This window comes from Schistosoma mansoni, chromosome 3 (genome assembly GCF_000237925.1).
Source record: "Schistosoma mansoni strain Puerto Rico chromosome 3, complete genome".
Classification (NCBI taxonomy): domain Eukaryota; kingdom Metazoa; phylum Platyhelminthes; class Trematoda; order Strigeidida; family Schistosomatidae; genus Schistosoma; species Schistosoma mansoni.
This window is the reverse complement of record NC_031497.1, coordinates 13,819,581-13,846,200: the sequence shown is the minus strand read 5'-3', so window position 1 is coordinate 13,846,200 and position 26,620 is coordinate 13,819,581. Positions and strand designations below refer to the sequence as shown.

Here is a 26,620-nt window from a genome sequence, read left to right as displayed (position 1 = left end):
TCAGTGTCTTACGTACTGTTTCTCGAAGAACGTAAGGGATTACCCGTCTTTTAAAAAAGACTGGATCACCCTGTACTTGAAGTTTTGTAGTCTGAATTTTTATACTTTCACAACACTTAGCACCCGCAGTTATCAAATCTTTAAGTAAAGCATCAGAATTTTTTGTAGAAACTGGTAAAGACAATTCTACTTTGGATCTTTTCAATTTTTTTAAAAATCAGTATTAACAGTGCTACTTCGCTATCTGAAAATTCACGAGGTATATATGAAGAATTATCACCCCTTATAAGCAATTCACAGCATCCTCGTATGGGAAGTCTGTGTCCAATAATCCCCAATATTGCGAATTCAGTGGGTCTTACCACAATGTTAGGATCTAACGATTTCAGGTTCTCGAATTAAATAGTGGACTCTATACTACCTGTGTCCACAATAGATTTACGTGTATATATCCAAGTGGACTAAAAAACATGTATTTAAATTAATGTTTTACTTTGGAAGTCGATATTATCCTGCTTGAACTTCTTGAATTTATTGCCCAATTAGGTAGCTTAAGCCAAGCAGAAAGACATTTAGGCGAGTATTTTAGTATTCCGACTCAGCGAACAGATAACGGTGATCGTCTGTTGCAACTATGCTCGGACAATCGTTTATTTTTGGCAAATACTAATTTTAAGCATGAGGAGGTACATCAGCTAGCATGGCGACCACCGGCACCAAACCAACGGTTGACTCAAACAGACAATATTGTCATCAGTCATCGTTGAAGAGGCTCGATAGAAGACTGTCGCTCGTTATAGAATACCTGTTTAGACTCTTGTCATGCTCTATTACGAGCACGTATTTACTTGCGCCTCACTGGATGCAGAAAAACCACACTAAGAAGACCCATTAGAGTTAAACTGAGGGACGAGAAAGCCAAAAATAGATTCCAGGAACAAGTGAATTCACGTTAGGGCAGTTCTGTAAACGAGGCTGACCCGGATGCTGCCTGGAAAAATGCACGAATAGCTGTGGAAACAGCAGTAACATCTATTAGTAATTCAAACCAAAGGGTTATAAAAAACAAATAGATTTCTTCTAAGTCTATTGCACTGCTAGATTCTCGTAAACTCATTCCACCAGGCTCCGAATACGATGAACAGCGAAAACAAATCAGATCTTGGTTAAACAAAAGTCTAAGGAACGATCATGAACAGTAGTGGGCAACGAGAGCAAAAGAGATGGAAAAGGCAGTGGTTGTAGGTAACACCAGACAACTCTTCAGACTAATAAAAGAAACCTGAATTAAGAAGTCGAGTGTAAGCGAGTTGATCTCGGAAGAAGACGAAACTCTCATCTGCTCTCAGCCCAGACGCTTAGAACGATGGGCGGAACACTTTAGACAACAGTTTAGCTGGCCTTAGCTACTATACAATTATCCACCATTCCCAGACAGTCTGAATGGGACATTGAAGTAGGTCCCCCAACTCTAAATGAAGTACAGATAGCTACAGCTAATCTGAAACGAGGAGAGAAAGTTGGTTCAGATGGATTGGCTTCAGAGGTCTTTAATTATGGTGGTCCAGATTTAGCGATTAGGTTGACTAACATTTTATCTGAAATCTGGGAACTGAATGTAATCCCATCTAACTGGTCTCAATCACTGATTGCCTCAACACATAAGAAGGGGTCAAAATCATCCTGTAATAACCATAGAGGGATTGGTTTGACTAATATAGAAATTAAAATACCAGTCTCAATAACTAACGGATGCCTAATAATGAATCGTGAACTGCAAACACGAGAAAATGGGGCTGGTTTCAGACCTGTTCGTTGCCGCATCGACCACATATTCACCATTCGTCAGATTTTAGAACACAGGCATGATTATCGGCGTCAGACAATGGTAGTCTTTCTTCACTTAGAAGCAGCATTTGACTCTGTCGAACAATAGTTTCTGTTGAAGTGTCTGTCATTGAGAGGTGCACCTCAGAAGTACATAAACCTTGTAAAGGTTCTTTACTCGAACACTAATAATCGAGTCAGAGTTTATGGCGAAATGTTATCTGATTTTACAATCTCAAGTGATATCTGGCAAGGCTGTCTTTCGTGCCAGTAGGTGTGAATAGGTCTTTATTTAGATTGTGATACAGCCACAGTGGAGCGGAGGACCACGTGTTCAAACACACAAAGCTTTTCAACATTCAATATAAAATAATAGGAAGTATAATCCCCATGCAAAATAAGGGAGTGAATGAGTATTTGAGCTCTATTGTTTTGACACATACTTAGTTGTTTGAGGTTAGCTCTTAACTAATGAACCTAAGCTGTTACATATCACCTATCTTCATTTTTGTTCAGCTTCAACATAGACCTACTGCTGGAAATAACGTCCTCGTTGACTAGATTTCCTCCTCTCAGGAGGTTGATTTATCGACTCAGAATACTCAGATAGCATAGTCGTGTTTGGCACAGATGCTGATAAAGTGCACAGTATTTCGGTAGTACTGAGCAACAATTTCAGGAGGTTTTGAATGTTTGTCCCCCTCTAAATGCAAGTTGTTGCTTCAGGACTGGCCTGCATCAACGCCTGAACTAAGGATAGGGAGTGAAGTAATCGAACACGTCGACAACTTCACTTATCATGGAAGTCTGATCAGCCCAAATGAGTTGGTGTCTGACGAAATCTCAGCATGGATTCAGAAAGCTCGTTTGGCTTTTACCAGCTTACGTCACCTATGGCGAAGACGAGTATACTGCTCAGCAGTTCGCCCTGTTCTACTTTACGGCTGCGAAACGTGGCCATTAGTGTTGTATCGTATGAGTGCGTACGCCCTATTTGATATATGAACGTGATATGACCGCATATTTAGGGAAGAGCGAATTTATTGATCGGAGCAATGATACATAAAATCGTATGATCAGTCTTGATTGCTTGTCGGTACCGCTTTCTCTGTCCATAGTGCTTTGCCTCGACTCAGAGTCTTGAAATTAATCGAAAAGAATGTCGAAGGTTCCCAAGCATTTTCGCCCTGATCACTGTGTCGGACATGCCTATGTCGGTACTAATGAGTGCCTTGGAGTCGTGTACCAACGAAATTGCTTCACTGTGGAAGACGCACAATTTTCTGTCATTCAGTTTCATGAATTTTGCATTGACGGGAAGTCAGACCGTTAGAGATCTCAAAGGAATCTTGTAATTCGGTATGAACTGTCAATAAAAGCGTATCCGCCCTCTGGATGAGCGCAGATGCTCGACTGTGATCGTCTCACGTATATCCAGAGTGAACAATACTCAATTTTTCAGACAGTGAATGCCTTGTAAGTCAATATCAACGCCGATAAAATAGAGAAAGTTAGTTCCGGTTCGGAATTTTTGGACTTCTATAGTAATTCCATGTTTTGTGTTCGTTTTTAAACAGAGTCTAGATGATGGAATTGGGATTTTCTGCTCAAACTGGTAAACAAATAATCATCAACATGTTGGTGGATAATATCAAGACCACTAAATATGTTACCAGTGAATCTGTGTAAATCTTGCACACCATTTTTATTCCAAAGTCCATAAGCATATTCCTTATCGACATAGGGGATTGATGGTAGTTGTCTCCTCAATATCGTTTCCAGTCAATAAAATTAAGTTACACGCTCTAATTCGACTTTCGATAAGCTGGTCATACTTTTCTAGGTATCTTTCAGATCATGGCTGTGGCAAAGAATATGACCATATGCGGTTTCTTTATTAGGTCATCGACAAACACCTTTATAGAGATCACATACTAAGGAGATCCGTATTGTCAGATAATGCTCAAATCTGTCCATATACCGAAGTAGCTTTTCACACGTTATCAGACGTATTTTCGAGAAAGCTGGGGCACCATTGTCGTGACGTAGTAAAATTGACGGTTCCGCATGTTAGTTTCGATTGCAGTTTATGGCGCTCGGAAGATTTACCGACTTTTGTTTGGAAGTATGGGTCGATCACATGTCTAATCTTACTCGTACATAATCGACAACCAGAAAACTGGGCCTCACGAATAATCAATTTTTGCCGTCTACTAACCTCCATTTGCTTAGTGTGAAGAGTATGTTATGATGTTCTCTCAGGTCTCTGACAATTATTTGAAGTGACAACTGAAAACAAAGATCTAGTGCTTAGTTTTGCGTAAAAACATAGGCAACTGAACGTATCTCTTGCTACATGTTGAGTGGATTTTCCGTTTCGAATATGCAGGGTGGACACCTAGTTTGCTCACGATCGTTCGAATTCATGTTAAAGACACTAACTTCTGCCCTAGTGTCGAAGAAATGGCAAACGTTCATCATCACATCTGTGATATATGCCTACCGAGTAACCAAGAACTGTCGCTTTTCCAACACTAGATCAATGTTAACAATAACTATTGAGCGTTATTCCATCGGTTAGGTGACATTCGCTTACTTCAACATAGTTATAACCGAAGATGGTAATAAATAACATTACCGATGTTAAAAGTAGAATCTGGTAAATGTTATTCAATATTATATTCAACCCAACTACGTTGAAAGAGACGAATAAAAACTAAGCAGGTCATCAGTATACTAGAAACACCTACAAAAACAAACAGCTTATTCAAAAAGCATATTTTTTACAAGTTGGATTTGAATGACACAATAACAATCTAACGACTAAATCACTTCATCATTTCGACTGTAACTGACATCCGTAGAACAAACGGCCATTTGATAAAATGAAAACCAGGCACGCATAAGTCTGAAAAGAACACAGAATGAGTGAAAAGATTGTTGAAGAGAATGAGACCAGAGTTGAACATGAAAAACGAAATGACGCAAAATTTTAGAAGTGTTTTATTCTGCATTAGGTTTCCTTAAAAGACAATGTAAATCATTAGGTACTACTTAGAAAGTTGCAGCAAAGAGTATGGTATGTAAATTTACAGATATAATGTTAAGTGAAAGATCCAAATGTCATACTAACCACAACAACTGAGTACAATTTCGTATATATTAGATTGTGGAACTACACAAAAATTATATATATATATATCAATTGTCAAAGTTACTTTTTATCGAGGATATCAAGGACAAATAAGTAGTAAAATGAATGAACAAATACAAGTAGATTATAAAAATGAAGTAAAGATGAACTCATTTGAATATTCGTTCAAGTGGCAGTTGATCGATGTTTATATTGAATAACCAAGACAATCCAATGACAACGTAACAAAACGACGACCTGAGGGAAATTTTTGGAAGAAAATACACTAAATTGACTAGTTACGAGTAAAGTGTTTACTACTGTAGTAAAACAATAAAAATTGAAAGTAGGGTAATTGTCTTTTTTTGTTTTCTGGTTACATCTATTTTATTACAAGATACGGTATTAATCTATGATGTTTATCGTTGGACTAAGTGGCGATGCCAGGTGTTTGGATAAATTGGTTGAGGTTTGTTTAATAACCGACTGCTACCTTGACGTGTTCAGTCAGTCAGTCACAACGTAGAACTTCGTACGTACGTACATCAGTTCGAGTTGCCATACCACATTAGCACAGAGATGCAGTTGTCGATTCAAATCCCATATTGATAGAAGTAGTAAGAGTATAAACAGTAATCAGAAAGATAAGGGTTTGAAGATGTTATTGAAGGATTATAATCCAGTGAAATAAATTTGGAAAGAGAAAAAAGATAGAGATATTAAGAATTCAGAAGGTTAGAATTTGGGAGAACACAAAGAGTGGATGCACCTGCGCCATCGCAAACGATTTTGAGCCATGTCATTCAAGGTCTCTAACCATCGGTTGCCATCATCTCGCGGATCCCAACCAGGTAGTCTACACCTACCAACATGGCTCAGTTCACTTGTCAGTGCCTTCATGGATTTGTGCCACGTTTTGGTCTAGCTGCCCCTAGCTTTCTTCCAACCTACTCCTACACCATAAAACATTGCACATCGGGGCAGTCGGTGATTGGGCATACGTAACACGTGTCCCAAACTCTGCATTTTGTCAGCGTCTTCACCAAATAGAACTATGTCATCGGCGTATTCTAAGTCAACAAGTGAGTCTCCTGGAGATTTAGATGGTGAACGTGTTATCTCTAAAAGCATGTCAACGACAAAGTTAAACAGGAATGGAGAGAGTGGACAGTCCTGACGAACACCATTTGAGGTGATCAATTCTGACGAAAGTTCTCCACAAGCTCTAACCTTGATGTGTTGGTAGGGCTTGCCTACCGCGAAGAATCGACTGAGCTGTAATGGCTTAAACACATGCTCCTCTATGTCCTACCAGCCAAGGCAAGTTGGTTTGAGAACCGTGGAATAAAAAGCAGAAACTTAGGGCCCGAAAACGAAGTCGTATTGCTGACTATTAAGAGGTGTGAAAGCAGAAAGGTGTTCACTTCAGAAAATCGATCTTGCTTACTCACAACGCAACGAAGGGGTTAAGAGAGGTCGTCCCTAAAAATGCCACACCTTACCTTAATCCATGGATTTCCATCACCATGTGGTGTGAGCTACTTCAGTCAGTCAGTCACAACGTAGAACTTCGTACGTACGTACATCAGTTCGAGTTGCCATACCACATTAGCACAGAGATGCAGTTGTCGATTCAAATCCCATAGTGGTAGAAGTAGTAGGAGTATAATCAGAAATCCAAAAGATTAGGGGTTTCAAGAAATTATTGAAGGAGTATAGTACAGTGAAATAAATTTGGAAAGAGAAAAAGATAAAGACATGAGGAATTCAGAAGATTAGAATTTGGTAGAACACAAAGAGTGGATGCATCTTCGCCATTGCAAACGATTTTGAGCCATGTCATTCAAGGTCTCTAACCATCGGTTGCTGTCATCTCGCGAATCCCAACCAGGTAGTCTACACCTACCAACATGGCCCAGTCCACTTGTCAGTGACTTCATTGATTTGTGCCACGTTTTGGTCTGGCCACCCCTAGCTTTCTTCCAACCTACTCCTACACCATGAAACATTGCACGTCGGGGCAGTCGGTGGTCGGGCATACGTAACACATGTCCCAGCCATCTCAACTGATGAAGTTTCACTACTTCATCAATCGATTTGCCATCCCTACCTAGTACTCGTTTCCTAATAACTGCATTACTTACCCGGTGGTCCCAGGATATACGAGCAATGCTTCGAAGACACCTATGATCGAACACTAGTAGCCTACGAATATCCTCTACTCTTATTGGCCATGTTTCACTGCCATAGAGTAGGACGGAGCGAACTGCTGCACAGTAAACCCGTCCTTTGGTTGCTAGACGGATATCTCGCCTACGCCATAAATGACGCAAGTTGGCGAAAGCTAGACGAGCCTTCTGTATCCGTGCTGAGATTTCGTCACATACCAGACCACAAGGGCTGATGAGACTTCCAAGATAAGTGAAGTGGTCTACACGCTCAACTACTTCACTCCCTATCATTAGTTCAGGTGTCGATGCAACCCAATCCTGAAGTAACATTTTGCACTTCGAGGGAGAGAATCGCATTCCGAACATGCCTGCATAGTTGCTTATAGTGCTCAGAAGACTCTGCATGTTGTCAGCGTCTTCACCGAGTAAAACTATGTCGTCGGCGTATTCTAAGTCGACAAGTGAGTCTCCTGGTAAAAGTTCAACTCCTGGAGGTTTAGCTGATGAAAGTGCTATCTCTAAAAGTAAGTCAATGACAAAGTTAAACAAGAATGGGGAGAGTGGACAGCCCTGACGAACGCCACTTGTGGTAATCAGTTCTGATGACAGTTCGCCATAGGCTCTAACTCGACCAGTTGTGCTCGAGTAGAGAGCCTTTATGAGGTTAATGTACTTCTTTGGTACTCCTTTCAGTGACAAACATTGCCATAGAACCTCACGATCAACAGAGTCAAATGCCGCCTTAAGGTCAAGAAATACTACTATTGTGGGACGTCTGAATTTGTGTCTATGTTCTAGGACCTGACGTAGGGTGAATATCTGGTCTATGCAACCACGTCCAGGTCGAAAACCAGCTTGGTTTTCTCTAGTCTGCTCTTCACGAGCTTTGGTTAGGCGACCTAGTATTATTGAAGCTAATATTTTAGACACTATATTAGTCAAACTGATCCCTCTGTGATTGTCACAAGAGGACTTTTGTCCTTTCTTATAAACTGGCACAATCAGTGATTGGGACCAGTCAGATGGAATTACGTCCAGTTCCCAGATTCTACCTAAGACCTCAGTCAATCTCACTGCTAGTACTGGACCACCATCCTTAAAAATCTCAGGGGTCAACCTGTCAGGGTCTGCTGCTCTCCCTCGCTTCAGATTTCCTATAGCTTTTTCAACCTCACAGAGGGTTGGAGGACTTACATCAATTTGCCATTCAGGACGACTGGGGATCGTGGGTAATTGAAGTGTGGCTGAAGGCCAGTTGAACTGATCCCTAAAGTGTTCTGCCCATCGATCCAACCTCCTGGATTGAGAATGAATTATATGCCCATCTTTATCTGAGATGGTTTCACTGATATTCGGGTTCCTAATACCGGTTTCTTTAACGAGTCTGAATAGCTGCCTACTGTTACCTATTGCCGCTGCCTTTTCCATCTCTCTTGCTTTCGCTACCCACCACTGTTCACGATCATTACGTAGACTTCTTATAAGCCTGCGCTTAAGTTGACTCCGCTCTTCGTTATGCTCAGAGCCAGGTGGGATGAGTTTACGAGCATCTATCAGTGCGGTAGATGCTGCCGAGATCCATTGTTTCTCCCTAACGTTATGGTTTACCTTATTAGCGGATATCACTGCTGATTCCACAGCTTTTCGGATGTCATTCCACGCTGCCTCGGGGTGGACACAACTTACATGGCTGCCTAACTGTTTTTCTAGTTGTTCCTGAAATATATTCTTAGCTTGCCTACCATTAAGTAGAACCCTTAGAGGCTTCCCTGCAGTGTCTTTCCTACGTCCAGTAAGACGCAGACAAATACGTGCTCGCACTGGAGCATGATCTGAATCTAAGCATGTGCCCCAGAATGAGCGACAGTCTTCTATCGAGCCCCTCCATCGGTGGCTGATAGCGATGTGATCTAATTGGGTCCAACGTTGGGACGAATTCGGGGGTCGCCAGGTCAAAAGATGTTTTTCCTTATGCTTAAAGTTAGTATTTGCAAGAAATAGGCGGTTATCTGAGCATAGCTGCAACAGACGGTCGCCATTATCTGTTCTTTTCGCCATGACACCATAAGATCCACCCAGGTGTCTTTCCCTTTCACTTAGTTTACCTACTTGAGCATTAAAGTCACTAGCCACTATTACTACATCAGAACGCCTAGCTTTTCGGAGAAGGTCAGAAAGTTTCCTGTAGAACTCATCTTTTATATCGTCTGAGCTGCAGTCAGTGGGAGAGTAGGCAGAGACGACGAAGAGGCAACGACGAATTTCCCTATCTTTCCGAGTCCTTACTGATCCGTTTAGTCGAACAGCGCATAGACGACTGTCTACTGGGATCCAGTCTAAAAGAGCTAGTTCTGCCCTAGGACTTAATGCTATACCTACTCCAGCGAGGCCACGGGAAGCAGCGTCAGGGCTTCCAGATACACGGAGCGTGTATCGAGATGAAACTTTATTTTGATTAGGTGCGGTCAAATGAATGACACTACTCGGATCTTGTATGCGCGTTTCGGAGACGCAGCACACATCGATGGTGTAAGATTCTAGAGTTCTAGCTAAGGAAGCCTGTTGTCCTATTTGGCACAATGTTCGGACATTAAAAGTTCCTATATGTAGTTTAGAGCGTGGTTTCAAGAGACCAGGAATAACGTTCTGTGTACTCGAATCGTTTGCCCTAGCGGTGCGACGCGATAAAAGGACGTGGGAAGGGTTAGTCGAGGAGATAACAGAGTTATTAGGTGTAGGAAGGATTTGAAAGCGACCAACTTGGTCTTGTGTGCAGTTAAGGGTATGAGGGCTAGTATCACTTCCCGGCTGCCCACACCGTGGAAGGGTGAGCTACTTATATCGATATAAGTAGTGTATATGGTGAGTAAGGAATAGAATATCTGACAGCAGGAGATTGAGAAAATCAAGAAGAGAAGAACAGAAATAAAAAGCAATTTGTGTGGAAATCCAGGAACAATGAAGCCTGAGGCAATTGAAGAACATTTTGCAAATAGAGTATCATAGTATGGTTTTTGCATTTTACCAAGTAACGTTGTAATTTGTGCTAAATATAAAGTTGGTTGTCCTCACCTATGTTCTCATTCACTAAATTTGGTGTCGCTGCCTCCAAGGATGAAGATTCCATGGCCGAAGGAATTTGAGGACGGAGATGTGCTGAGCTTCCTGAAGAAGTTTGAAGCAGTGGCGGAGCTGGTGGGAGTGGAGGAGCCGAAGGCGGAGACGGTGGTGCTGGGGACGCTGCTGAGAGGCAGAGCGAAGGCTGTATATGACAGCCTGGACGGTGCGGGCGGTAAGACGACATGGGTGGCAGTCACGGAGCGGTTGATCTTGGAGTTCGACAGCCCAGCGGACAGAGAAGAAGCATTGCAGAAGTTCCGAGTGGCGAAGTTGCCCATCGGTGGTGACCCGCTGGTGCTGGCCGTGGAGCTTACCAAGTTGTTGGCGTCGCAGTTTATCGAGAGCGTGCCCATTGCCGTTTCCCAGCAGCTGAGACTGGTACACGCCGCGCAACCTATGGATATCAGTGAGCTTGCAAAGGTGACGCGACAGTTGATGACACGAACAGTAGCTCCGGAAGCCTGCGGAAGTCAGGAGATAAATAGCATCGAGAAGAAAATTGAAGAACTGAAGCACGAGATTGCGGCATTACGAGTGAGTCGTAAAGGGAATGACAAGTGTTACGCATGTGGAGGGACAGGACACTGGAAGATAAACTGTCCAACACGACGAAAACGGAGATATTTTAGACGTTACGTGTTTCCTTCTTACTCTAGGGATCTGGGGGTTGTTGTATTGGTAGATAGACGGACAGTCTATACAAGAGTGAACATAAATGAACTAGATTTAGTGTGCCTAATCGATACAGGGGCAGCAGTTTCGTTAATAGGTAAAGAGTAATGTAAGAGATTCAAGCCGTGTACAGCAGTTCACACCATAGGAGGGCATATGTTAGAGGTATTGGGCGTGTCTAACAGTATCGTAAAAGTGGATGGTTCTGAGATAAGTTTTCCGTTCGTGGTAACTGCAAACCTGTCGAGACCAATATTAGGAGTAGATTTCCTAAGAGAAGTAAAAGCAATAGTTGACCTAAGAAGCGGTAAGGTGGTCACGAAGTACGGTTCGTTCCCAATACATGAAAGTAGCGAGGTGGCAGAGTTAAGAGTGGCAACAGCCGTTCCAACGAAGAAACCAAACATTACCGAGTTGTGCACAAAGTATGCGAAACTGTTCACTGGAGAAGGAGAGCCGTACGGATTTTGCGAAAAAGTAAAGCACGAAATCCCGATAAAGAACAATGGAGTAAGTATATTCACAACACGTCGTGTCCCTGTGCACTTAGAGGCTGAAGTAAATCGACAGGTCCAAGAGATGTTGAAAGAAGGTATAATTGAGGAGGCAGACAGCCCATATAGCTCACCAGTACTCTTGGTAAAGAAACCGAATGGAAAGTATAGATTTTGTGTTGATTTTAGAGAACTGAATAATATAACGGAACTAAAACCGTGTGCAATGCCAACAGTAGTGGAAACATTAGATCGGCTGCAGAATGCCACGGTGTTTACAGTGTTGGATTTGCGGTCAGGTTATTGGCAACTGCCTATAAAAGAGAGCGATCGAAGCAAGACAGCATTTACTGTACGTGACAAACAGTATCAATTTAGACGAATGCCGTTTGGGTTGGCGGGCGCACCATTTACGTTCAGAAGATTAATGTCGCTACTGCTCAGGGATCTAGATAATGTCGAAGTGTATGGCGACGATGTAGTTGTATACAGCCAGACAGAAACAAATCATGTCAAGCATGTGGAAGCGGTCTTAAAGCGAATTGAAGAATTCGGACTTCGAATTAATAAGGACAAGTCACAGATAGCAAAAAGTAGCATCACGTTGTTGGGTCATAAAGTAGGAAATGGAGAAATAAAACCATTACCGGAGAAAATTCTGACCATAAAGAATATTGCAGTACCTAATTCGAAAGGGAAATTGAGACAGTTCCTGGGAAGGGCGGCGTTCTACAGTCGATTCATCAAGAATTTCAACGAAATAGCAGCACCCCTTTATAAGTGGTTGAGCAACATTAAATTTTCGTGGACTGAAACCGCCCAACAAACATTTAATCAAATCAAAAACATGCTAGACGACTGCCAGATGACGCTCGGACTGCCCGAACTCGAGAAACCGTTTACAGTGACCACAGACGCAAGTGATCATGGTATAGGTGCCGTTTTGAGTTAGTCTGATAGAGTAGTGGAATACGCAAGTCGCGTTCTCACGCCTGCCGAACAGAAGTATTCAACGATCGAAAAGGAGTGTTTGGCGATTGTGTGGGCAGTAGACAAGTGGAGACCATATCTGTTAGGCAGACGATTTCACATCGAGACTGACTATAAACCCCGGCAGTGGTTACAAACAGCACGAGACCCCCGTGGGAAGTTGGCGCGATGGATGATACGTCTGCAGGAGTATGAATTCAGTATCGGTCACGTTCCAGGGAAGGAAAATGTGATGGCGGACTACCTGCCAAGACCAGACATGGAAGCCGAGCTTCCATTGACAGCATACGCAGTGAACAGTATAGAGGGAGACCCACTAGAACTCGTCCGGCAACAGAAATCTGATCCTAAACTTCGAGAGGTAATCAGAGTGATAAAAGAGGGAGCAGATGTTGACAAACGAGCAATGGACAAGGAGGTAATAATGTTACTTCGGCAAAAGGAAAGGCTGAGAGTGAACACATATGGAGCACTGGTCTGGCAGGATGATGACAAAAATTGGGTAGCTGTGATCCCGAAAGACTGGCGGCGTAAGATGATATACGAATGTCACCAGATAGCGCATACAGGTATTGCAAGAACGACGGATTTACTGCGGCAAAGTGCATACTGGTCAGGCATGAGAGACGATGTGGCCCAATATGTGTTGACGTGCCAGCAGTGCCAATTAATGAAAAGCGATAGATACATGCAACCGCCATTGCAGTCAGTCCCAGTAACCGCAGTCGGCGATCTATGGTCGGTAGATGTGATGGGACCATTTCCACAGACGGATAGCGGCAACCGATACTTATTAGTAATAACGGAACATGCTACACGATGGGTCGACGCTGTACCGATTGCAGACCAGCGGGCAAAAACAGTGACCGAAGTAATAATCCGGCATATTGTAGCGGGTCATGGAATACCGAAGATGATGCTAACCGACCAGGGTCCCTGTTTTGAAAGTGACGAGTTTAAGGCGTTTAAAGCAGTTCGGCATCAAGAGGATACGAACTACACCGTATCACCCTCAGACGAACGGGCTTACAGAAAGAAACAACCGGACATTAAAAGAGTGGTTAGCATCTAAAGGAGGGAATTGAGAGAAAGAGTTACCGCTAATTTTGCCGGCGCATCGTGCCTCTATACAAGGAACAACCAAGAAATCACCTTTCCTACTTATGTATGGTAGACAGCCACGACTTCCAATGCATAATAAGACGTGGCCAAAGCAGCAGAAGTGGACAGCAACAAGATTAAGGAAAGAGAGGACGGAGGCAATAAAGAACGTGAAAAAGAAACAAATATCAGACATCAAGAAGGCGGAACAGCAGAGAAGAGCGTGGAAGCCTTTTAAAGTGGGGGACCTGGTAAAGTGTAGAGAACGGAAAGCTAACATTGAAGGGGGACCAGGGTCAGGAAAGCTGATCCCGAAATGGGAGGGACCGTACATGATCACGGAGAGACGCGGCTCAGTTTACACGATCCGGAAAGAAGACAAGCAGAAGCGAGTAAATGCCAGTCAACTACAGAGATGGTTTCAAGAACATCATGAGCACGAGTCACAAACAGCACCAAAGGAGACAATGATACGGCGATCAGAAAGATTGCGAGAACAGCTTATTAAAAGGGGGGACGAGTGTGGTGTGAGCTACTTATATCGATATAAGTAGTGTATATGGTGAGTAAGGAATAGAATATCTGACAGCAGGAGATTGAGAAAATCAAGAAGAGAAGAACAGAAATAAAAAGCAATTTGTGTGGAAATCCAGGAACAATGAAGCCTGAGGCAATTGAAGAACATTTTGCAAATAGAGTATCATAGTATGGTTTTTGCATTTTACCAAGTAACGTTGTAATTTGTGCTAAATATAAAGTTGGTTGTCCTCACATGTGTTCTCATTCACTACAACCAGAGATAGGACGAAGCCAGTACACCACAAACTTTCCATAGAAAGGCCATGAGTGGCCGGTCTAAAACAGTTGCCCTTGGGCTCTGAGGTCATACTCCTAGATCACTAAGACCACCACAAAACTAGCTTCTTCTTCAGATCCTTCAAGAAGAAATATCCTTTCATGGTGTGGTTAACCGGGAAGTGACAACCACTTTCACACTTCTATCAGCACCCGAGATTATCTTGTAGACGATTGAATCCCTCCTTTATCTATTAATAATATTTCCCCACAACCAACCCTTCTCTCATATCTCTAGCACCACGACCAGACAACGATGCTGTTGCGTCGAGTGCGTGAAATGTTATTACTGGTTCCCTAAAACTACGCTATAAACTACGTAATGTGGTGTTCAATAGTGAAACTATCAGATAAGACAACTGTTATATCTCGAACTTGGATTTGTAGTATGTAGCGTAATACTTGAGCACTCGAACGCTAGATCTCTCCCCAGTCGCAAAATGAGAAAACAGAAGACTAGTAAGTAGGAATGCTATTCCAAAGTGTCAAATATAGTACAAAAATCTCATGTATTTAAAGTTTTCTGGCCGAAAATAAATCATCATTTCGGACAGCCAATAGGCACGTAGGGGGGCCTTCTTATTTATCCAGTAGGGGAGCTACACGTCGATATTCTAGAATATTCCTCTAGTAGTGATTGGATGGAATGTCTTCGGCTCTTTCTGAGCTTCTTGAGTTTGCCAACGAGCCATCCTTACAACAACAGACTTCGTTAACTAGGGTACAAGAGTCTCGCGCCATCGATCTATGCAGCGTCTCTGATTAGACCAATGGGCGGAACACTTTAGGGGACAATTCGACTGACCTTCAGCCACATACTAGTTGCCCACTAAATCCAAGTAACCTAAATCGCAAACTGATGTAAGTCCTCTAACTCCTAGTGAGGTGGAAAGGGCTACAAGTGATCCAAAGTGATGGAGAGCAACAGAGCCAGACAAACTAACTCCTGAGAATTTTAGGTAGTGGTTCGGTTTTGGAAGTCAAATTAACTGAAATCTTAGCTAGAATCTGGGAAGTGGACGTAATCCTATCTGACTGGTCTCGATCACTGATCGTCCCACCTTATTAAGAAATGACAAAAATCCTCTCGTAACAATCACAAACGAATCCGTTTAAGTAAAACAGTGTCTAAAATATCCGTCTCATGAAGAGCAAACCAGAGGAAACTAAGCTACTTTTAGACCTGGACGTGGATGTATGGACTAATATTCACCCTTTGGTAGGTTCCGGAACATAGAGGCGCTTTTCGACGTCCAACTATAGTTGTTTTCCTTGACTTTATGAAAGCAGCGTTTGACTCCGTTGATCATGAGGTTTCTGTGTCTATCACTGAAAGGTGTACCAAAGGAGAACATTAACACTGTGAAGGCTCTCTGCTCAAACACTACTAGTCGAGGCACAGGTTGTGACGAACTGTCATCGGGATTGGTTACTTTAGATGGCGTTTGTCACAGTTTTCCGCCTTTACCATTTCTATTTAAATGTTACAGACATGCTTTTAGAGATAAATTTCATTGTCTGACTTTTCAAGGGTTGGTCTCCTACTAGTAGACTTACATCGTGACGCAGATGATATACTTCTGTTTGGCGAAGACTCTGACAAGATGCAATCTTCTGACCAACATAAGTAACAATGCAAGTATGTTTGAGATGCGGTTCTCTTCCTCCAAATGAGACACGTTACTTCCGGATTGACTTGCGTCATCGCCTGAATTACTGATATAGAGTTAAGTAGTTGAACCCATCGGCCGCTCTAATCATCTTGGGAGCCTCATCAGTCCTGAGAGTCTGATGTCTGACGAAATCTCAGCAAGAATTCAGAACGCTCGACTGGCTTTTGCTAACTTGAGTCACTCGTGGCTTGAGCAAGATATCCGTCTTTCAACCAAAGGGTGAGTTTATTGCGCAGCATTTCACTACGTTCTACTTTATGGATGTAAAACATGGTCATTAAGAGGAAAGGATATTCGTGCTTTACCGGTATTCGACCACAGGTGTCAACAAAGTATTGCTCATGAATTTCCGGAGCACCGAATAAGCAATAACTGGGTTAGAAACAGAGTACCGGATAAAGAAAAAAGTAGTAAATCTTCATCAACTGAGGTAGTTAAGACATGCCTTACGTATGCTCAACTACGCCTACCTTGACGAGTGATGTCTAATGTGGGAGTAAGTTGGGACAAATCTATGGAAGGCAAGACCAAAGCATGTCATTATTCGATGAAACCATTGACTATTGGACTTAACTATGTTAATAGATCTCAACTACCTGGTTGAAGTACGCACGATTATCGTAATCAGTGAATAGGAACTTTGAATAAAGTGGCTCAAAACCGTTTGCAATGGCACAGATGAATCCGTTCTTTGCCTCTCCTCAAATCCTACGACTCTAAATTTCTTATAACCTTTAGTATTTTTATCTCATTAATTTATATTTTCGTCTCGAATGTATATTTAATGACTAGTCTTTCTCATTACCACTGATACTGTTACTACCTAAACCATTCTGAGATTTTGCCTGATAAGTCTCATCTCGCTGCGCAAATGGGACACGACAAATTGAACCAATGTATATATGTATCAGGTTCTACGTTAAGACTAATTACATTAACAGAAAAAGCTCGTGATCACTTTTGAGATTTTTTACCTCGATATGATAAAACGGGGAAAAACTAGGCCGAATAATTAAAACAAACCAAACTTACTAAAAACAGGAAAAGACAACACGAGCAGGTAGATTCCCACCTAGTTTCTAGCGTAACCGCTTGTTCCCAAACGAGATACAATATTGATGAGACCATAAATTATGCGAGAAATAAGTGCTGGACACTTAGTATGATAAGCTACATTCTGAAGTGCTACACGCAGTTCCGAAAATGCGTTACTGTAAAGAAATAATACGTAAAACAACAAAGTTTGAACCCGGATAAAATACTTAAAAGTTTCTGCTAATACATAATTATACAAAATATTTGAGTAGGAATTGAAGCATTATGGTCTTTACACATCATTCATACTAATTATTGAGGTTAACTAAAATAATTACGAGCACACTGTAAAATTTCCAATCGAACCTCATAAAATCGCAACAAAACAAAAGTGTGACCCTTGATATCCTTGAAACTCTTTTTTTAAGTAGTTACTTATGGGTAATGAGAACTTTGAAAAAACTATTTCATGAAACCTAGCTATTACCAGATTTCACCAAGACGTCAAACAGCACATATGCAGACGATGAAGTTACGACGATAATGTGAACAGAAAGAAATCTGTCCAAAAGCAATCTTATCCAACTTTCCTATTTCATTTTTACTGTCTGGATTATAATGTTTTGCCGTCTCTAAGGTGTTTGGAAAGACAAACCATATAATTACTTCACACCGAAAATTAGAAATATAAGAGATGGAGCAAACACAAGTAACATGCAATGAGTACTAGTCTTATTGAGTAGCGGTATGTTTGAAGCTTTAATGAGGGTCATTGAATCATTTTTGGCAGAAAACAATAAACGGCAATTGTTAAATAACATATCAACAGTTGATAACTTACCGAGTATAAGGATTACGCCTTGAATTATAACGCATTTTCAAGAATGGATAATAAATAAAGGGAAGGATAAAAATTCTAGGTCCAGAAACAGCCATAAATATACAGATTACCATCAACATGATTTCATTTAAGGCAATTATACGTAAGATATTTTGATCATGGGCATTCACTTTAACAATCAATTTTTGTAGTATATGATGCACACATGACATATTCGATGAACCAACTGGAGCATCCGAACCATCACTCGTTCCGCCACTATTCAGAGAAACAGATGCCTGGAGCATAAACAAAGAAGTAAAATATTTTTTTGTGCTTATAATGAGATTTACAAAGATGAGGAACTTTATCAAATGGACTGATTGTTTGTGTACCTTGTTGAAAGTTTTGTTTAAAAACGTCTTTCCAACTGAGGCTTGAAAAACAGACATTGCAACCAGTGGATAATGAATGTATAGAAACACAGCTAATTATTTCTTTATAGCCCTGATTTTCGATTATGTATTTACGAAGCGATAGTGGTCGAAAGAGAGGACATTTGATGTAAACAAACAATTTTTATTACTAAATTTCGTTTGTATTTTCTCGTTGTTAGTGTTGAGGACTGGATTTTAATCAGTCTCTTTTGGCATAAGTGCCTCCTGAGCGGATTCCCTTGACAGTATCATTCAGTAACAAGCAAAAGGCACTGCGTTTGAATCCTGGAGTGAAAATTAGCATTGGGATCCAGATATATGCGGTTGTTTCAAATAAAACGAAAAGCGTGTTCTAGGTTTTAGTGCTAATCATTAGTCATCTATATTTAAACAACTTTCAAAATACCGTACAGAAAGTAAAGATAATCGAGGACTAAAACAATCTCTCAATAAAAAATCAGAAATTAAATGGATAGTTCGACAGAATACAGAAATAACGGAAAAGGGAGGTTTTTATTTCTATTTTTAAAATGTTGCTATCATATTCTGTTGACCGAAACCAATTACTATGAACCCATTTCAGATATAAGAATATTGTGTTTAATATGATACTGATACACGAATGAGTTTAAAAAATAGGATAAAAACAGAACTAATGGATGCTAGCTTAGTACTGTAGCAAAGGATTATAGGATATGATGTACAATCACTTATAATTATCCCTATTATGAAAATAAATTGAGAAAATCCCGAGATATAAACGATGACGAATTTTAAAAACAACTTACATTTAAAAGAACCCTCGTGAAGCTAGCCACATGTAAAAGGGCGAATAAGAAGATCGGAACCAATGAAACTAAATCAAAAGAGAAAATTTCATGTGTTAAAACTTATGTAAGTTGGCTTGAAAAACGTTAATTACGGTCCCAGTAGCACAGTTCAATTGAGGATAAAAAACTTGAAACTGAATGCGAATAAATGAGGCTGTAACGGAGAATGACTGGTATAATTAAACGTTTAACATTCAAACATAGTAGCAATGTTGGCTGTCAATGTTGAAAGTCAAATCACTTACTTTCCAAGCATCTAAAGAAACCTAACCATGACAGACGTAGAAGGGGACAATATAAATATGAATTAGACAAAGCCATACCTAATCAAGATCAAGACAGTAAGAGGATATCGATAAGAGAAATAAAATGTAAGAGTAAAAATGTCAACAGTAGTGAAAGAACAGAACAAAAACAAACAAACAAAACTTTGAGAACAGCAGATACAGAGACATGCATTTTAACAAGGAAAAATATTATTTCTTCCCACTTTTCAGCACGAGTATTCTATGCCAGACGCTCGTTATATTTTTGCGTAGGGGACAAACCACTTTGAGTGATTAATGAGACGAACTTGATATTACTGAGTTAGATACATGGGTTGTTTATGAAGGCACATCTGTCCACCTGTTAGGGAGCGCCTTTCAGTATAGTTAGTTGAAGAACAACGAATAACTATACCAGAAAATGTAACTGACCATGACCATATAGTGTTATACTCACGGTTGTATAGTTTTTAAGATAAAACACAATCTTGTTTCCCACAATTCACTGAATTTGAATACCTTCAGTTATAATCCAGTTGTCATTCATCTTATCTTTATTACTTTACTATCGTTAATTAAGCCCTATTATTATTTACTATGACATATGGCTACTTGAAAATCACAATGTCAATAGTCGTGCTTGTTCTTTAGTCTCCTAAATTTATTATATTTTCTAGTCTGGTTATCCGTTCAATTTATTTCACCTACTACTAAATGAATTATAAATTCTGGGAAACACAGTTGCCAATAAATGGAATACCTCAGTCAGTCCCAACGTAGAACTTCGCACGTACGTACATCAGTTCGACTTGCCATACCACATTAACACCAAGATGCAGTTGTCGATCTAAATCCCATAGTGGTAGATGTAGAATAGAATACCTCACTTAAATATAATTCTGAAAATGGAATCATAGCAAAAGAACTCTCACTAAAATATTCAGTCTGAAAACGAAATATCAATGACTTCAGATAATATGAATACTCGTCAAATATTTAAACCTCCATGAGACCTGCTAGCATAACAGCACAACTTTACGATTAGATACATACATAAACTAAAGAAAGTTATACTAAGTTAAATTTCGAGGAAAACGATTCACTCAATACAGACACATACCAAACTGAAACTAATCAGCATCTTTTATGTGAACTTTAGTTGTCCTACAGAAAATTTTGGATAATAGCACACTTGAATCAAAACATGTGAGGTGTAGAAACGTAGTTTAGGACTATATTAAACTGAAAATGAGTGGCGTTAGATAGATGGTCCAGCAGTATAATGCAGAAACAGAAAAGTACTCTTCACAAAATATTTAAGCGACAAGGCAAACAAATATTTATCATAAATACCGCGACAAAAAGGTGTACATATTTAACAGCCTAAAAATGATACCTGTAACTGGTGGCAATACAGCAAACATGATGGAGAACAGTAAGTAGTGGGAAGAATCCTCAGATATTAAGACCTCTAGGACTTCTCGAGAGAAACCTGTATTTAAACTTTTTATTCGTTGATGCAAACGTAGTGCTGAAGTCGCCGCACTTGCTAATAATGCTCTTCGATACCAAACCTCCAGATCTGACGGATGTGAACGAGAAAAAATTGGCGCAAAGAAGAATACGACACAGCAGAACAGTGTTCCCAAACGAGCAAAGTACATAGCAGTATTGATATAATCAGACTTTAAACGACTCTATAAAATATGAAGACATTTTAAGAAAGCAATTCTTAAGCTAGACTGATACAAGCAGAAGCACGCAGTTTAGTGAATGGAGCAAAAAAGTTATTTTACTAGAATGATGTATACATGCTCATTTAACTGACGTCGAATGTCCAGGTGACCTGAATATAGATATTTAAGTTACTTATCGTATCACCTAATTTACCATTTCTTTAACGCGTGTGTTGTGTATTACAAGAGTAATCGGTAATTAGCTCAACAAACTAAGCTTCGGTGTTCAAGAAAAATTTATATAACCACTCCCTTTATTTTTCGAGTTGTAACCATTTAATTTCGTGCTTAAATAACAACCCTTGTAACGTTCTTCATACATAATCTTTTCCATTATGAACAGACATAATACTGTTTTGATAAGTTCATACCGTTGCTATGTGGTGTGCGAACATGAGCCGACGTATGTATGTGTCAGGTTCCACGTTCCTTACAAGTGACACATTTTTACATACTTACATAACCCTAATCAAAATCCGATTTCATAACGAGATCTCGACTCCTACTAGTTTTGCGTAATTTTTTAATCCTATAAAAATTAAATGACAAGATAATACCTCTGAGTATTATTATCCCATCCACACTTTTAATTACTTAGTTAGTTGAAGCAATTAGTCCCTTTGATAAATTTCGATAGTGTAATAGGAAGACGAAGATTATCAGAACTATTAGTTACACAAGTAGTTTTGAGTATATAAGTCACTTAACGTATTACCCCTTGATTAACATCGGTTTTACTGTTAATAAACATATATTAGTGTATAGCCAGGATGAGTAAATGGGGAAAAGTACCTAGTAGTCGGGACATTTGTTACGTATGCCCAACTACGCCTACCTTGAGTGATGTCTAGTGTGGGAGTAAGTTGGGACAAATCTATGGAAGGCAAGACCAAAGCATGTTATTATTTGATGAAATCATTGACTATTGGACTTAACTATGTCAATAGATCTCAACTACCTGGTTGAAGTACGCACGATTATCGTAATCAGTGAATTTATTTATTTAATCACATATATTTGTAAAAAGGGCACCGGATACATATGCGCCACACAAAATAATGAGAATAGGAGGAGAAAGGGGAAGATGCGTATATATAAAAGGAAAAAAGAGAGGAGTAATGATGGGGAACTGAAATGTACAACCAGAAGAACTCTCTCAGTTAAGGAAGTTATAGCCACTCTTTATGAAGGTTACAGCAGGATCGCCACTGGCTTCTATTCTGAGCCATATCTGATAACGTCTCTAGCCACTGTGTTGCACTATCTCTCGGACCCCAGCCAGGGAGTCGTGAAGGACCAACAGAAGCTAGCCCTTTGCAGCTTTCTTTCATACCACGACACCATGTCATACACTGACCACCTCTCCGCCTTTTCCAACCAGTCCCAGAGTCGGCAAATAATGCACGACGAAGAATTCTCTGGGACGACATTCGTAAAACATGTCCAAGCCACCAAAATCGGTGTTTCAAGATGGTGACACCAATTGAACTATCGTCTCTGCGCCCGAACACACGATGCCGAACCTCTGCATTACTAACATGGTGTTGCCACTGGATGTCAGCAATCCTTCGGAGACAACGATGATCGAACACAGAGAGTCGTCTAACATCCTCAACTCGGAGAGGCCAGGTTTCACAAACATAAAGCAAAACTGCTCTCACCGATGCGTTGTAGATCCGATCTTTTACAGCCAGACTAACATCACGAAGGCGCCAAAGATGGCCCAGATTGTCATAAGCTGCTCTGGCTTTCGTTATACGTGCATCAATCCTACTACTCACGCCGCCACCAGCACTTATATAGCTACCTAGATACACGAACTTCTCAACTACTTCAATCTGCTCACCATCCAGAGTGAGTACAGGATTAGAATCCTGCCAGTCTTGTAGGAGTACTTTGCACTTGGAGGGTGAAAAGCACATGCCGTACCTGCGGACACTGATTGCAAACTGATTGAGTGCGGATTGCATGCCTTGGGCATTATCGCACAGTAAGACAATATCATCCGCATACTCAAGGTCGAGAAGTCTTTCTCCAAGCAGCAGATCCACACCGCCATTACTTACATCCATCAGAGCTGTTTCCAGGATGTCGTCGATGACAAAGTTGAAGAGGAATGGTGAGATTGGGCAACCCTGCCTAACCCCACTGCTCGGATGGAACAAGGGAGAGAGGTGGTTGTATGCCCTCACTCTGCCTGAGGTGTTCGTATACAAGGCCTTTAAGATGTTGATAAACTTCTCAGGCACACCCTTCTTCAATAGAAAATCCCAGAGAACAGTCCTGTCCAACGAATCGAAGGCAACCCTGATATCAAGAAACACTACGATTGCTGGTCTACGATAAGTATGAATAAAGTGGCTCAAAACCGTTCGCAATAGCACAGATGCATCCATTTTTCTGTTATACTTATCAGTGTAAATAGTCTTTATTCTCAAACTAGTCACGAGGAAATAAGAGTAGCATACACATTGCACTTGAACGGAACATTCATAAACTGCTTTTTTAGCTCAGAAATAAAGTGAGGAATTAATGAGTAGACGGAAGGGTGCGTTGAATATGATTCAAAACTGTTTACAACGATGCATGTCCTTCTATCCCTTAAGTTGCTCCGTATTTTAAGCTTCTGAATTCCTCATAATTATGGTTTTCGTTCCACTAATTTACATTTTCGTGAATCATCTCTCTTACTAATAAAACCTCTACTATTTTGGGGTTTGGCCTGGAAGTCTTCATCTCTGTGTGCTGATTAGGTACAGCAGCTTGAGCCGATATACGTAAGCACAGTGGTTTCCGTTGCGACTGGTTAACTGGGAATCAGCATATAACCTGCCACAAATGTATGCTGAACAGATTTCACAATATATCACAACAACATCAAGTCGACAAGATGAGAAATGACTTAAGACGAATAAATGAGACTAAGTAGTAAAAAGTATGGATTGATAACATCCAGTGACCGAAAACGGTTGAAGCGATTCTTAGAAGAATTAGCTGAGATTAGTCATAAGCTGATAATTCCTACGTAGTACAAAAAACGACAAGAAAACAGCAAGAAACTCGGATAATATAACTATGAACGGCAAGACAGATAATATATGCATTTAGCAACCGTGTTTAAACACCGTAATTGCCGCGCCATATATGCGGATACGATTCATATCTTATGCTATTACAATAAGTATTATACAAATCATAAAGGCTATTGTACATCTGAACATTCCTTTGCACTTCAAAAACTTACCAATAAAGTATTTTGTTGTTGAACGCTATAAAAATCTCCACAACCACTTGACATTTCAGTCTCCCCACGTATGGTTTAGCAAAAACCGCGCCAATAAGCTTTGGAATATGTGAAACTCACAATTTGACAGTTAAAAGGAATAAATATGTCAACGACTCATTAACCTCGAAAGATCCATCGTCTGATATATTCGTGAGCCGAATTTGTAAAAATACTTTTTCAGACCTTGAGTAAATATAGCATGTAGTGTATTTTACGATTGGATTTAAAGTCGAAATACCCAACTTAGTTAAAAATAGTAAATGATTGTTGAAATCACAAATTTAAGTGATTGGCATGTGTGTTTTACATTTGATATGTTTGACTGGACTACGTTACATACAAAGCTCAGTTAAATGTTTTAAAAAAATATACAATGGATTTGCTGCGGTAAATAAATTCCCAAAATAAATAGTTCTGTAACTCTTCGACATTTGATGTGAACCACATTAGTTTTACTGGACACATCTCAGCTGAAGTTGCTTGGTCATGCATCCGCACCAGACCACGAGTGGGTACACCGTGCGCCACATCTTTTACAACCGCTCGCCAGTTTAGATTGATCACTTCTCGATATATTGATATTCCGTCGAATATATCTTCAGACTTCTTAGCTCCTGACGTTTAATTTCGCTCGGGCGGCACGTGTCGATTATAAAACGTGTTACTGGTTAAAGTGTTGTCAAACTCCAAATGCTTGTGCGATCTTTAAGTTTTTTAGAAACAAGCCTGACGTGTTTTAAGGGAAATTCCAGAACTTGGCTATATTTTGTGTAATAAAACCTAGCGTTGTCACTGATATTTAGGGCTTGACAACGCTTTCGTCCGTAACACCTTTATGATCGAAGGATCTTAAACCTAGTGTAGCTGTAAATAATTCCCCAAAATCAATAGCTCATTAAGTGTTCGACATTGGATGCTGACCACGTTGTTTAAGTGGACTTGTTTAGCTGAAGGCTTTCGGTCATGCATCGGCACCAGATCACGTTTCAACACAGCGTGGGACACAGCTCCTACGTTTCATTAGCCAGCTTATAGAAAAGGTCCTCGATATATTGGTAACGAATCAGATATATCTTTCCTGCCTCTTCTCGTCTGACTTCTGATTTCTATCTGACTGGGAACGATCAAACATAGAAGGTGCTACTGGTATCCAGTTGTAAAACTAGAATATTCGTTGCATCATCATTGGTGAGACCGACGTGATCTGGTACACCAAGTCAATATACTGTGAGTCTGTTCCATTTTGGAATATTATTATTCATTGTTATTCTTTATTTGAATTTTATATATTGTGATATACTTTTTTTCGCGAATTTTTTTTCTCGGATATATTTTAATTAGACATTTTTCGTTAGCTATATTACTATGACGGAACACTCACCCAAGGTCTTTAAGTTAAAGTCTATTCCCCCTATTTCGATTCAGTTAACGCCATTTTGGCCCGACAATATCGAGTCCTGGTTCTGCTATGCAGAAGCCGATTTTTGCATGCACGGAATCACGGACTCGCGCACACGTTTCCTCGCGGTAGTTAAGGCGTTACCGCGCGAGTTTAACAGGTACGTAACACCTAGTATGTTTACTAGTGATGTTTCCGAACCTTACGAATCGCTTAAGCTATCGATTTTAAAACGCGGAGACCTAACTGATCGACAACGGTTAGACCAACTCCTTAACAATATCGACTTACAACATGGTTCTGCGACGGACATGTTGCTTAGAATGAGAGAAGTCATCGGCCAACGAACTTTCGATGATGGCCTATTTCGACAACTTTTCTTGTCTAAACTCCCTCAACAGGTGCAGGCAGTGCTTGTTTCATTTCAAAACAATGCCATAGATGAACTAGCTGCATCTGCCGATCGAATCTTGGAAATCACCAAATTTTCTAAGGCCGAGGTTTTTACTATCAAAGAAAAACCCCAATCGACCTCGACTGACATGGCCGAACTATGTCACACGCTTACACGATATCTTGGAGTTCGCAATGACCGTAGTCGGTCAAAAACCCCGCGTAGAAGCGCCTCACGTAAGCGATCTGGCTCTCGACCACGAGAGACAGACAATCCCGACTGGTGCTGGTATCATAACCAGTACGGTAAATTTTCCAGAAACTGCAGGAAACCTTGCAATTATCCGACCCCAAAATCGAGTGACACGAAAAACAGTTCGGG

The 26,620-nt window shown here is 40.5% G+C and overlaps 1 protein-coding gene across 1 annotated transcript; it reads right to left on the bottom strand.

Annotated features, from left to right (window-relative positions):
* Positions 1–4,590: 4,590 nt before the first annotated feature.
* On the bottom strand, positions 4,591–24,657 carry Smp_092810.1 (hypothetical protein). Its single transcript, XM_018799317.1, has 6 exons — positions 24,405–24,657; positions 20,821–21,121; positions 19,117–19,184; positions 17,913–18,190; positions 17,069–17,247; positions 4,591–4,735 (listed from the first exon to the last, which is right to left on the bottom strand). The coding sequence occupies exons 1-5, from the start codon at positions 24,456–24,458 to the stop codon at positions 17,109–17,111; spliced, it is 840 nt and encodes a 279-aa protein (XP_018651118.1). The 5' UTR covers positions 24,459–24,657; the 3' UTR covers positions 4,591–4,735; positions 17,069–17,108.
* Between the last annotated feature and the right edge of the window lie 1,963 nt (positions 24,658–26,620).